The following is a 13848-nucleotide window of genomic DNA, read 5'->3' as shown; positions in this document are numbered from 1 at the left end:
TCTTATTTTCCATGGACTTTACAGTGTCCCAAAACTTTTTGGAGTTAGTGCTACAGGATGCAAATTTCTGTTTGAAAAAGTTAGCCTTTGCTTTCCTAACTGCTTGTGTATATTGGTTCCTAACTTCCCTGAAAAGTTGCATATCACGGGGGCTATTTGATGCTAATGCAGTACGCCACAGGATGTTTTTGTGCTGGTCAAGGGCAGTCAAGTCTGAGGAGAACCAGGGGCTATATCTGTTCTTAGTTCTGTATTTTTTGAATGGGGCATGTCTATTTAAGATTGAGAGGAAATTACTTTTAAAGAACAACCAGGCAGCCTCTACTGACGGAATGAGATCTATATCCATCCAGGATACCTGGGCCAGGTCAATTAGGAAGGCCTGCTCGCTGAAGTGTTTTTGGGAGCGTTTGACAGTGATGAGGGGTGGTCGTTTGACCGCGGACCCGTTACGGACGCAGGCAATAAGGCAGTGATCGCTGAGATCCTGGTTGAAGACAGCGGAGGTGTATTTAGAGGGTAAGTTAGTCAGGATGATATCTATGAGGGTACCCATGTTTACGGATTTAGGGTTGTACCTGGTAGGTTCGTTGATAATTTGTGTGAGATTGAGGGCATCTAGTTTAGATTGTAGGATGGCCGGGGTGTTAAGCATATCCCAATTTAGGTCACCAAGCAGTACGAACTCTGAGGATAGATGGGGGGCAATCAATTCACATATGGTGTCCAGGGCACAGCTGGGGGCTGAGGGGGGTCTGTAGCAAGCGGCAACAGTGAGAGATTTATTTCTGGAAAGGTGGATTTTTAGAAGTAGAAGCTCAAACTGTTTGGGCACAGACCTGGATAGTATGATGGAGCTCTGCAGGCTATCTCTACAGTAGATTGCAACTCCACCCCCTTTGGCAGTTCTATCTAGACGGAAAATGTTATAGTTGGGGATGGAAATTTCAGAATTTTTGGTGGCCTTCCTAAGCCAGGATTCAGACACTGCTAGAACATCAGGGTTGGCGGAGTGTGCTAACGCAGTGAATAACTCAAACTTAGGAAGGAGGCTTCTGATATTTATGTGCAGAAAACCAAGACTTTTACGGTTACAGAAGTCAACAAATGATAGCTCCTGGGGAGTAGGAGTGATACTGGGGGCTGCAGGGCCTGGGTTAGCCTCTACATCACCAGAGGAACAGAGGAGGACTAGAATAAGGATACGACTAAAGGCTTTAAGAACTGGTCTTCTAGTGCGTTGGGTACATAGAATAAAGGGGGCAGTTCTCCGGGCGTTGTAGAAAAGATTCAGGGCATTATGTACAGAAAATGATATGGAAGGATATGAGTACAGTTCAGGTAACCCTAAGCGTTGGGTAACAATGAAAGAGATACAGTGGGGAAAAAAAGTACTTAGTCAGCCACCAATTGTGCAAGTTCTCCCACTCCCAAAGATGAGAGAGGCCTGTAATTTTCATCATAGGTACACGTCAACTATGACAGACAAATTGAGAAAAAAAAATCCAGAAAATCACATTATAGGATTTTTTATGAATTGATTTGCAAATTATGGTGGAAAATAAGTATTTGGTCACCTACAAACAAGCAAGATTTCTGGCTCTCACAGACCTGTAACAACTTCTTTAAGAGGCTCCTCTGTACTCCACTCGTTACCTGTATTAATGGCACCTGTTTGAACTTGTTATCAGTATAAAAGACACCTGTCCACAACCTCAAACAGTCACACTCCAAACTCCACTATGGCCAAGACCAAAGAGCTGTCAAAGGACACCAGAAACAAAATTGTAGACCTACACCAGGCTGGGAAGACTGAATCTGCAATAGGTAAGCAGCTTGGTTTGAAGAAATCAACTGTGGGAGCAAATATTAGGAAATGGAAGACATACAAGACCACTGATAATCTCCCTCGATCTGGGGCTCCACGCAAGATCTCACCCCGTGGGGTCAAAATGATCACAAGAACGGTGAGCAAAAATCCCAGAACCACACGGGGGGACCTAGTGAATGACCTGCAGAGAGCTGGGACCAAAGTAACAAAGCCTACCATCAGTAACACACTACGCCGCCAGGGACTCAAATCCTGCAGTGCCAGACGAGTCCCCCTGCTTAAGTCAGTACATGTCCAGGCCCGTCTGAAGTTTGCTAGAGTGCATTTGGATGATCCAGAAGAGGATTGGGAGAATGTCATATGGTCAGATGAAACCAAAATATAACTTTTTGGTAAAAACTCAACTCGTCGTGTTTGGCGGACAAAAAATGCTGAGTTGCATCCAAAGAACACCATACCTACTGTGAAGCATGGGGGTGGAAACATCATGCTTTGGGGCTGTTTTTCTGCAAAGGGACCAGGACGACTGATCCATGTAAAGGAAAGAATGAATGGGGCCATGTATCGTGAGATTTTGAGTGAAAACCTCCTTCCATCAGCAAGGGCATTGAAGATGAAACGTGGCTGGGTCTTTCAGCATGACAATGATCCCAAACACACCGCCCGGGCAACGAAGGAGTGGCTTCGTAAGAAGCATTTCAAGGTCCTGGAGTGGCCTAGCCAGTCTCCAGATCTCAACCCCATAGAAAATCTTTGGAGGGAGTTGAAAGTCCGTGTTGCCCAGCGACAGCCCCAAAACATCACTGCTCTAGAGGAGATCTGCATGGAGGAATGGGCCAAAATACCAGCAACAGTGTGTGAAAACCTTGTGAAGCCTTACAGAAAACGTTTGACCTGTGTCATTGCCAACAAAGGGTATATAACAAAGTATTGAGAAACTTTTGTTATTGACCAAATACTTATTTTCTACCATAATTTGCAAATAAATTCATTAAAAATCCTACAATGTGATTTTCTGGATTTATTTTCTCGTTTTATCTGTCATAGTTGACGTGTACCTATGATGAAAATTACAGGCCTCTCTCATCTTTTTAAGTGGGAGAACTTGCACAATTGGTGGCTGACTAAATACTTTTTTTCCCCACTGTAGCGTCATTGGAGGCATCGATTGAGCCGGTCTCGGCGTGTATGGGGGGAGGAACAAAGGAACTATATGAGGCAGTTTGAGAGGGACTAGGGGTTCTACATTGAAATTGTATAATAAGAACTAACCCAAACAGCAATAGGCAAGGCATAATTGACATGGGAGAGAGGCATAAAGCAGTCACATGTGTTATTAGAGAGAGCTAAGACACAACTGGAAATAGCGATAACGTTTGGGCTAAGACTAAACAGAATAAACAGGACAGAGTACCGTGTAAAGGAACAGTCCAGCAGGCATCAGCTGTGCAGCTGAGTGATCATAAGGTCCAGTGAACAGCAATATGTGAGTCCGAGAGCAGTTCAAATTGGTGCTTCAGCACAGCTAGCAGGGAGCACAGTTGTAGTTTGCGTGTGCTAGCGGGCCGGGGCTGGCAGATGGATCTTCGTGGTCGTCGCAACGGGAAGCCTGTTGAAACCACATCAGACTATTTCGTCGGCAAACCAGTCGTGTTGGATCGGCGGGGCTCAGTGTCAACACTAGGAGGTCCCGTCCGGTTGACAGAGAGGTAGATAGCCGGGAGATGGGCCTGAGGCTAGCTCAAGGCTAACTGGTGCTTGCTATAGGGCAAAGGTAATGGTAATCAGCCAACAACAGGTTGCAGCTAGCTAGCTGGTTGTGATGATCCGGCGCTAGGGTCCAGTGATTCCGGCAGAAAGTCCAATAAGCTCTGGGTCGATAGCACGCTGGGTCGATAGCACGCTGTGCAGACTGGCCGACGAATTGTCCAGGCTAGAGCTAGAGCTGGCTGGTGGATAGTGTAGGCCACGGACAATGGTGAAGACGCTAACGGTGACTATTAACAGGTAGCCACTATTTTCAGCTTACGGTTCTTGATGAAAGTTATAAAGAAATAATAGAATCCTTTCCACGTTGGGTGAGGCGGGTTGCAGGAAAGTATATTTAGTTAAAGAAGGAAAGTAAAAAATTGAGAAATATAGACAAAAAAACAAGAAACGGGATATTTACACAGGACGAAAAATAAAAGCGACCGCACTGCTACGCCATCTTGGAATTTTAAATCAGGTAGTTCAGTAACAAGCTGGATGGATTCCACATTCCTGAGATATTAGTGGTGCTGTACTTCAAGCAACTCACCTTTTAATGCTTTCACTGATGATTGATTTACTTTACTTAAATATAATTATGACTTTAAAAAGTATTTTGAACCATATTCCTTTTCACATTTACAGTATTGATGGATCATTAGCGACACATCTTCTGTGTCATGCAATAGAATGAGCAAAGCAGATCAAAATTGGACAAAAGATCACAAGCTACGTTTTAAAGAGAGTTTTCACCACAGGAGTCATTGATAGAGAGGTCAAATGTAATTGAACACATTCTAAAATAATCCACTGAGAAAATAAATGCATATTGTACAACATTATGAAATTGGTGTTGTGTCGATTTTATGTTATTTTAATATTGTTGAAAACTGAATAAATGTTTCTCTGGCATTATGTTTGCCTTATATTTACCTCTGTTTTTTAATTACTCAAAATACAATTTTTTACATGGTGTGAAAACCGTTCACTCATATTCAATGATCTAGAACAGAACACATGCTCAAAAAGGCCTACATTGCAAATCCTGACAAGTCCACATAACATTTGTTTTCAAAAGTCCGGTTTTTAAAGATGTAATGAACATGTTAGAATAAGAACATTTTTAGTAGAGCTTTTAGAAAATTGAATTTACTGAAACTGATCATTGAAACATATCAAGCCAAGTTAACTTTTGATGAGAAATAATAATCATTATGTTGATATTCCTTGAAGAGATCATAACGACTGCAATATTGTGTAAAAGTTTGTATTTTATTGATTAAATGAAATAGCATCTCATATTGATTGTTACAAGATATGAAATATAAATGAATTGATTTTCATGACATGAAAAATATGTATTAGAAAATTAAACATCCTTTGAAATAAAAAAATAGCATAATAAATATAATCAGTCCTCATGTGAAGTAGTGTTCTCTTGTTTCTTCTGTGTGTCAGTGGTGCTGCCCTCTGTCTTTGAGAGGAATTGTGGGGTTTTCACATCCAGGCTACAGTTGATGGGCACAACTCTCTCTGCCACCTCCTCCTCAGCAGATAGTGGATTCTTTGGTGCCTCGATGTGGAGCTTCCCGTCATGAGCCAGGGAGCAGGTGACTGTCTCAGGATTCACCCCTTCAGGCAGATCAAACTCTTGTCTGAACTCTTGGCATCTGTAAGAGTAGGAGCCTTCCCCATCATCTAGCTTCTTCTCTGTCTTCCCACTGACTTTCAGCTTCCTGCCCACCTGCTTGACAGACAGCTCATCTGGGGGAAAGTCTTTAGTGTCCAGTGTCAGGGCAAAGCGCTCTCCCTCTTTTTCCAGCTTGAAGGAGACTAGTTGGATGGCCACAAAGGCTGGGACATGGTCCAACTCTTCAAAGATGTGCTGCTGGAGTTTCTCCATCAGCTCCAGACTGCTCTTGATCTCCAGCAGGTTTCTCTGCAGTAGATCCCGCTGGCCGAGAAGAGGTCGGACCTCTGGCCATAGACTGCGCACAGGCCAGTAGAAGTCCATCAATGGGCTGAGGGAAGACTGGAATCCTCGGGAGCACAGCATCTTCAGTCAATGTTGAGTCTTCTTGCTCTGAGATGGCACTGTGTGTTCAGTGTTGGTTGTATTGGTTTCTGTCTCAGCAGTGGGAGTTTCACAGCTTTTATATCCTGCCACTTGGAGCTCCAATGTATTCAGGAACTTTCCTGTCATTGCCACAGTTCTCCACTGGGTGACACACTGCAGGAAAGTGGTTACGTCACTCCAGCCAGCTTCTAAATCAGGTAGTTCAGTAACAAGCTGGATGGATTCCACATTCCTGAGATATTAGTGGTGCTGTACTTCAAGCAACTCACCTTTTAATGCTTTCACTGATGATTGGTTTACTTTACTTAAATATAATGATGACTTTAAAAAGTATTTTGAACCATATTCCTTTTCACATTTACAGTATTGATGGATCATTAGCGACGCATCTTCTGTGTCATGCAATAGAATGAGCAAAGCAGATCAACATTGGACAAAAGATCACAAGCTACGTTTTAAAGAGAGTTTTCACCACAGGAGTCATTGATAGAGAGGTCAAATGTAATTGAACACATTCTAAAATAATCCACTGAGAACATAAATGCGTATTGTACAACATTATGAAATTGGTGTTGTGTCGATTTGATGTTATTTTAATATTGTTGAAAACTGAATAAATGTTTCTCTGGCATTATGTTTGCCTTATATTTATCTCTGTTTTTTAATTACTCAAAATACTATTTTTACATGGTGTGAAAACCGTTCTTTCATATTCAATGATCTAGAACAGAACACATACTCAAAAAGGCCTACATTGCAAATCCTGACAAGTCCCCATAACATTTGTTTTCAAAAGTCAGGTTTTTAAAGATGTAATGAACATGTTAGAATAAGAACATTTTTAGTAGAGCTTTTAGAAATTTTAATTTACTGAAACTGATCATTGAAAAATATCAAGCCAAGTTAACTTTTGATGAGAAATAATAATCATTATGTTGATATTCCTTGAAGAGATCATAACGACTGCAATATTGTGTAAAAGTTTGTATTTTATTGATTAAATTAAATAGCATCTCATATTGATCGTTACAAGATATGAAATGTAAATGAATTGAGTTTCATGACATGAAAAATATGTATTAGAAAATTAAACATCCTTTGAAATAAAAAAATTGCATAATAAATATGATCAGTCCTCATGTGAAGTAGTGTTCTCTTGTTTCTTCTGTGTGTCAGTGGTGCTGCCCTCTGTCTTTGAGAGGAATTGTGGGGTTTTCACATCCAGGCTACAGTTGATGGGCACAACTCTCTCTGCCACCTCCTCCTCAGCAGATAGTGGATTCTTTGGTGTCTCGATGTGGAGCTTCCCGTCATGAGCCAGGGAGCAGGTGACTGTCTCAGGATTCACCCCTTCAGGCAGATCAAACTCTTGTCTGAACTCTTGGCATCTGTAAGAGTAGGAGCCTTCCCCATCATGTAGCTTCTTCTCTGTCTTCCCACTGACTTTCAGCTTCCTGCCCACCTGCTTGACAGACAGCTCATCTGGGGAAAAGTCTTTAGTGTCCAGTGTCAGGGCAAAGCGCTCTCCCTCTTTCTCCAGCTTGAAGGAGACTGGTTGGATGGCCACAGAGGCTGGGACATGGTCCAACTCTTCAAAGATGTGCTGCTGGAGTTTCTCCATCAGCTCCAGACTGCTCTTGATCTCCAGCAGGTTTCTCTGCAGTAGATCCCGCTGGCCGAGAAGAGGTCGGACCTCTGGCCATAGACTGCGCACAGGCCAGTAGAAGTCCATCAATGGGCTAAGGGAAGACTGGAATCCTCGGGAGCACAGCATCTTCAGTCAATGTTTAGTCTTCTTGCTCTGAGATGGCACTGTGTGTTCAGTGTTGGTTGTATTGGTTTCTGTCTCAGCAGTAGGAGTTTCACAGCTTTTATATCCTGCCCCTTGGAGCTCCAATGTCTTCAGGAACTTTCCTGTCATTGCCACAGTTCTCCACTGGGTGACAAACTGCATGGAAGTGGTGATGTCACTCCAGCCAGCTTCTAAATCAGGTAGTTCAGTAACAAGCTGGATGGATTCCACATTCCTGAGATATTAGTGGTGCTGTACTTCAAGCAACTCACCTTTTAATGCTTTCACTGATGATTGATTTACTTTACTTAAATATAATTATGACTTTAAAAAGTATTTTGAACCATATTCCTTTTCACATTTACAGTATTGATGGATCATTAGCGACGCATCTTCTGTGCAGTGCAATAGAATGAGCAAAGCAGATCAAAATTGGACAAAAGATCACAAGCTACGTTTTAAAGAGAGTTTTCACCACAGGAGTCATTGATAGAGAGGTCAAATGTAATTGAACACATTCTAAAATAATCCACTGAGAACATAAATGCGTATTGTACAACATTATGAAATTGGTGTTGTGTCGATTTGATGTTATTTTAATATTGTTGAAAACTGAATAAATGTTTCTCTGGCATTATGTTTGCCTTATATTTATCTCTGTTTTTTAATTACTCAAAATACTATTTTTACATGGTGTGAAAACCGTTCTTTCATATTCAATGATCTAGAACAGAACACATACTCAAAAAGGCCTACATTGCAAATCCTGACAAGTCCCCATAACATTTGTTTTCAAAAGTCAGGTTTTTAAAGATGTAATGAACATGTTAGAATAAGAACATTTTTAGTAGAGCTTTTAGAAATTTTAATTTACTGAAACTGATCATTGAAAAATATCAAGCCAAGTTAACTTTTGATGAGAAATAATAATCATTATGTTGATATTCCTTGAAGAGATCATAACGACTGCAATATTGTGTAAAAGTTTGTATTTTATTGATTAAATTAAATAGCATCTCATATTGATCGTTACAAGATATGAAATGTAAATGAATTGAGTTTCATGACATGAAAAATATGTATTAGAAAATTAAACATCCTTTGAAATAAAAAAATTGCATAATAAATATGATCAGTCCTCATGTGAAGTAGTGTTCTCTTGTTTCTTCTGTGTGTCAGTGGTGCTGCCCTCTGTCTTTGAGAGGAATTGTGGGGTTTTCACATCCAGGCTACAGTTGATGGGCACAACTCTCTCTGCCACCTCCTCCTCAGCAGATAGTGGATTCTTTGGTGTCTCGATGTGGAGCTTCCCGTCATGAGCCAGGGAGCAGGTGACTGTCTCAGGATTCACCCCTTCAGGCAGATCAAACTCTTGTCTGAACTCTTGGCATCTGTAAGAGTAGGAGCCTTCCCCATCATCTAGCTTCTTCTCTGTCTTCCCACTGACTTTCAGCTTCCTGCCCACCTGCTTGACAGACAGCTCATCTGGGGAAAAGTCTTTAGTGTCCAGTGTCAGGGCAAAGCGCTCTCCCTCTTTCTCCAGCTTGAAGGAGACTGGTTGGATGGCCACAGAGGCTGGGACATGGTCCAACTCTTCAAAGATGTGCTGCTGGAGTTTCTCCATCAGCTCCAGACTGCTCTTGATCTCCAGCAGGTTTCTCTGCAGTAGATCCCGCTGGCCGAGAAGAGGTCGGACCTCTGGCCATAGATTGCGCACAGGCCAGTAGAAGTCCATCAATGGGCTGAGGGAAGACTGGAATCCTCGGGAGCACAGCATCTTCAGTCAATGTTTAGTCTTCTTGCTCTGAGATGGCACTGTGTGTTCAGTGTTGGTTGTATTGGTTTCTGTCTCAGCAGCAGGAGTTTCACAGCTTTTATATCCTGCCCCTTGGAGCTCCAATGTCTTCAGGAACTTTCCTGTCATTGCCACAGTTCTCCACTGGGTGACACACTGCAGGGAAGTGGTGATGTCACTCCAGCCAGCTTCTAAATCAGGTAGTTCAGTAACAAGCTGGATGGATTTCACATTCCTGAGATATTAGTGGTGCTGTACTTCAAGCAACTCACCTTTTAATGCTTTCACTGATGATTGATTTACTTTACTTAAATATAATTATGACTTTAAAAAGTATTTTGAACCATATTCCTTTTCACATTTACAGTATTGATGGATCATTAGCGACGCATCTTCTGTGCAGTGCAATAGAATGAGCAAAGCAGATCAAAATTGGACAAAAGATCACAACTACGTTTTAAAGAGAGTTTTCACCACAGGAGTGAAAACTCCTGTGGTGAAAACGTTTTAAAGAGAGTTTTCACCACAGGAGTCATTGATAGAGAGGTCAAATGTAATTGAACACATTCTAAAATAATCCACTGAGAACATAAATGCGTATTGTACAACATTATGAAATTGGTGTTGTGTCGATTTGATGTTATTTTAATATTGTTGAAAACTGAATAAATGTTTCTCTGGCATTATGTTTGCCTTATATTTATCTCTGTTTTTTAATTACTCAAAATACTATTTTTACATGGTGTGAAAACCGTTCTTTCATATTCAATGATCTAGAACAGAACACATACTCAAAAAGGCCTACATTGCAAATCCTGACAAGTCCCCATAACATTTGTTTTCAAAAGTCAGGTTTTTAAAGATGTAATGAACATGTTAGAATAAGAACATTTTTAGTAGAGCTTTTAGAAATTTTTATTTACTGAAATTGATCATTGAAAAATATCAAGCCAAGTTAACTTTTGATGAGAAATAATAATCATTATGTTGATATTCCTTGAAGAGATCATAACGACTGCAATATTGTGTAAAAGTTTGTATTTTATTGATTAAATTAAATAGCATCTCATATTGATCGTTACAAGATATGAAATGTAAATGAATTGAGTTTCATGACATGAAAAATATGTATTAGAAAATTAAACATCCTTTGAAATAAAAAAATTGCATAATAAATATGATCAGTCCTCATGTGAAGTAGTGTTCTCTTGTTTCTTCTGTGTGTCAGTGGTGCTGCCCTCTGTCTTTGAGAGGAATTGTGGGGTTTTCACATCCAGGCTACAGTTGATGGGCACAACTCTCTCTGCCACCTCCTCCTCAGCAGATAGTGGATTCTTTGGTGTCTCGATGTGGAGCTTCCCGTCATGAGCCAGGGAGCAGGTGACTGTCTCAGGATTCACCCCTTCAGGCAGATCAAACTCTTGTCTGAACTCTTGGCATCTGTAAGAGTAGGAGCCTTCCCCATCATCTAGCTTCTTCTCTGTCTTCCCACTGACTTTCAGCTTCCTGCCCACCTGCTTGACAGACAGCTCATCTGGGGAAAAGTCTTTAGTGTCCAGTGTCAGGGCAAAGCGCTCTCCCTCTTTCTCCAGCTTGAAGGAGACTGGTTGGATGGCCACAGAGGCTGGGACATGGTCCAACTCTTCAAAGATGTGCTGCTGGAGTTTCTCCATCAGCTCCAGACTGCTCTTGATCTCCAGCAGGTTTCTCTGCAGTAGATCCCGCTGGCCGAGAAGAGGTCGGACCTCTGGCCATAGACTGCGCACAGGCCAGTAGAAGTCCATCAATGGGCTAAGGGAAGACTGGAATCCTCGGGAGCACAGCATCTTCAGTCAATGTTTAGTCTTCTTGCTCTGAGATGGCACTGTGTGTTCAGTGTTGGTTGTATTGGTTTCTGTCTCAGCAGTAGGAGTTTCACAGCTTTTATATCCTGCCCCTTGGAGCTCCAATGTCTTCAGGAACTTTCCTGTCATTGCCACAGTTCTCCACTGGGTGACACACTGCAGGGAAGTGGTGATGTCACTCCAGCCAGCTTCTAAATCAGGTAGTTCAGTAACAAGCTGGATGGATTCCACATTCCTGAGATATTAGTGGTGCTGTACTTCAAGCAACTCACCTTTTAATGCTTTCACTGATGATTGATTTACTTTACTTAAATATAATTATGACTTTAAAAAGTATTTTGAACCATATTCCTTTTCACATTTACAGTATTGATGGATCATTAGCGACGCATCTTCTGTGCAGTGCAATAGAATGAGCAAAGCAGATCAAAATTGGACAAAAGATCACAAGCTACGTTTTAAAGAGAGTTTTCACCACAGGAGTCATTGATAGAGAGGTCAAATGTAATTGAACACATTCTAAAATAATCCACTGAGAACATAAATGCGTATTGTACAACATTATGAAATTGGTGTTGTGTCGATTTGATGTTATTTTAATATTGTTGAAAACTGAATAAATGTTTCTCTGGCATTATGTTTGCCTTATATTTATCTCTGTTTTTTAATTACTCAAAATACTATTTTTACATGGTGTGAAAACCGTTCTTTCATATTCAATGATCTAGAACAGAACACATACTCAAAAAGGCCTACATTGCAAATCCTGACAAGTCCCCATAACATTTGTTTTCAAAAGTCAGGTTTTTAAAGATGTAATGAACATGTTAGAATAAGAACATTTTTAGTAGAGCTTTTAGAAATTTTAATTTACTGAAACTGATCATTGAAAAATATCAAGCCAAGTTAACTTTTGATGAGAAATAATAATCATTATGTTGATATTCCTTGAAGAGATCATAACGACTGCAATATTGTGTAAAAGTTTGTATTTTATTGATTAAATTAAATAGCATCTCATATTGATCGTTACAAGATATGAAATGTAAATGAATTGAGTTTCATGACATGAAAAATATGTATTAGAAAATTAAACATCCTTTGAAATAAAAAAATTGCATAATAAATATGATCAGTCCTCATGTGAAGTAGTGTTCTCTTGTTTCTTCTGTGTGTCAGTGGTGCTGCCCTCTGTCTTTGAGAGGAATTGTGGGGTTTTCACATCCAGGCTACAGTTGATGGGCACAACTCTCTCTGCCACCTCCTCCTCAGCAGATAGTGGATTCTTTGGTGTCTCGATGTGGAGCTTCCCGTCATGAGCCAGGGAGCAGGTGACTGTCTCAGGATTCACCCCTTCAGGCAGATCAAACTCTTGTCTGAACTCTTGGCATCTGTAAGAGTAGGAGCCTTCCCCATCATCTAGCTTCTTCTCTGTCTTCCCACTGACTTTCAGCTTCCTGCCCACCTGCTTGACAGACAGCTCATCTGGGGAAAAGTCTTTAGTGTCCAGTGTCAGGGCAAAGCGCTCTCCCTCTTTCTCCAGCTTGAAGGAGACTGGTTGGATGGCCACAGAGGCTGGGACATGGTCCAACTCTTCAAAGATGTGCTGCTGGAGTTTCTCCATCAGCTCCAGACTGCTCTTGATCTCCAGCAGGTTTCTCTGCAGTAGATCCCGCTGGCCGAGAAGAGGTCGGACCTCTGGCCATAGACTGCGCACAGGCCAGTAGAAGTCCATCAATGGGCTAAGGGAAGACTGGAATCCTCGGGAGCACAGCATCTTCAGTCAATGTTTAGTCTTCTTGCTCTGAGATGGCACTGTGTGTTCAGTGTTGGTTGTATTGGTTTCTGTCTCAGCAGCAGGAGTTTCACAGCTTTTATATCCTGCCCCTTGGAGCTCCAATGTCTTCAGGAACTTTCCTGTCATTGCCACAGTTCTCCACTGGGTGACACACTGCAGGGAAGTGGTGACGTCACTCCAGCCAGCTTCTAAATCAGGTAGTTCAGTAACAAGCTGGATGGATTCCACATTCCTGAGATATTAGTGGTGCTGTACTTCAAGCAACTCACCTTTTAATGCTTTCACTGATGATTGATTTACTTTACTTAAATATAATTATGACTTTAAAAAGTATTTTGAACCATATTCCTTTTCACATTTACAGTATTGATGGATCATTAGCGACGCATCTTCTGTGCAGTGCAATAGAATGAGCAAAGCAGATCAAAATTGGACAAAAGATCACAAGCTACGTTTTAAAGAGAGTTTTCACCACAGGAGTCATTGATAGAGAGGTCAAATGTAATTGAACACATTCTAAAATAATCCACTGAGAACATAAATGCGTATTGTACAACATTATGAAATTGGTGTTGTGTCGATTTGATGTTATTTTAATATTGTTGAAAACTGAATAAATGTTTCTCTGGCATTATGTTTGCCTTATATTTATCTCTGTTTTTTAATTACTCAAAATACTATTTTTACATGGTGTGAAAACCGTTCTTTCATATTCAATGATCTAGAACAGAACACATACTCAAAAAGGCCTACATTGCAAATCCTGACAAGTCCCCATAACATTTGTTTTCAAAAGTCAGGTTTTTAAAGATGTAATGAACATGTTAGAATAAGAACATTTTTAGTAGAGCTTTTAGAAATTTTAATTTACTGAAACTGATCATTGAAAAATATCAAGCCAAGTTAACTTTTGATGAGAAATAATAATCATTATGTTGATATTCCTTGAAGAGATCATAACG

The 13848-nt window shown here is 40.8% G+C and overlaps 5 protein-coding genes across 5 annotated transcripts; all 5 read right to left on the bottom strand.

Annotated features, from left to right (window-relative positions):
* Window positions 1-4964: 4964 nt before the first annotated feature.
* LOC311127892 (heat shock protein 30-like) lies at window positions 4965-5685 on the bottom strand. The gene has a single exon (XM_084159790.1). It carries the CDS (start codon window positions 5634-5636, stop codon window positions 4992-4994), a length of 645 nt encoding a protein of 214 aa, XP_084015916.1. The 5' UTR covers window positions 5637-5685; the 3' UTR covers window positions 4965-4991.
* Window positions 5686-6786: 1101 nt separating this feature from the next.
* LOC311127813 (heat shock protein 30-like) lies at window positions 6787-7462 on the bottom strand (the record flags this gene model as incomplete). The annotated part of the gene is made up of 1 exon (XM_084159694.1): window positions 6787-7462. Exon 1 carries the CDS (start codon window positions 7429-7431, stop codon window positions 6787-6789), a length of 645 nt encoding a protein of 214 aa, XP_084015820.1. The 5' UTR covers window positions 7432-7462.
* Window positions 7463-8581: 1119 nt separating this feature from the next.
* Window positions 8582-9226, bottom strand: LOC311127736 (heat shock protein 30-like; the record flags this gene model as incomplete). Its single annotated transcript, XM_084159604.1, has 1 exon — window positions 8582-9226. One exon carries the CDS (start codon window positions 9224-9226, stop codon window positions 8582-8584), a length of 645 nt encoding a protein of 214 aa, XP_084015730.1.
* Window positions 9227-10425: 1199 nt separating this feature from the next.
* On the bottom strand, window positions 10426-11101 carry LOC311127701 (heat shock protein 30-like; the record flags this gene model as incomplete). Its single annotated transcript, XM_084159570.1, has 1 exon — window positions 10426-11101. The coding sequence occupies exon 1, from the start codon at window positions 11068-11070 to the stop codon at window positions 10426-10428; it is 645 nt and encodes a 214-aa protein (XP_084015696.1). The 5' UTR covers window positions 11071-11101.
* Window positions 11102-12220: 1119 nt separating this feature from the next.
* LOC311127616 (heat shock protein 30-like) lies at window positions 12221-12896 on the bottom strand (the record flags this gene model as incomplete). Its single annotated transcript, XM_084159440.1, has 1 exon — window positions 12221-12896. The coding sequence occupies exon 1, from the start codon at window positions 12863-12865 to the stop codon at window positions 12221-12223; it is 645 nt and encodes a 214-aa protein (XP_084015566.1). The 5' UTR covers window positions 12866-12896.
* Window positions 12897-13848: the final 952 nt, after the last annotated feature.

This window comes from Coregonus lavaretus, assembly GCF_964263955.1.
Source record: "Coregonus lavaretus genome assembly, chromosome: 4".
In the NCBI taxonomy this organism is placed as follows: domain Eukaryota; kingdom Metazoa; phylum Chordata; class Actinopteri; order Salmoniformes; family Salmonidae; genus Coregonus; species Coregonus lavaretus.
This window is presented reverse-complemented; position numbering and strand designations above follow the sequence as displayed.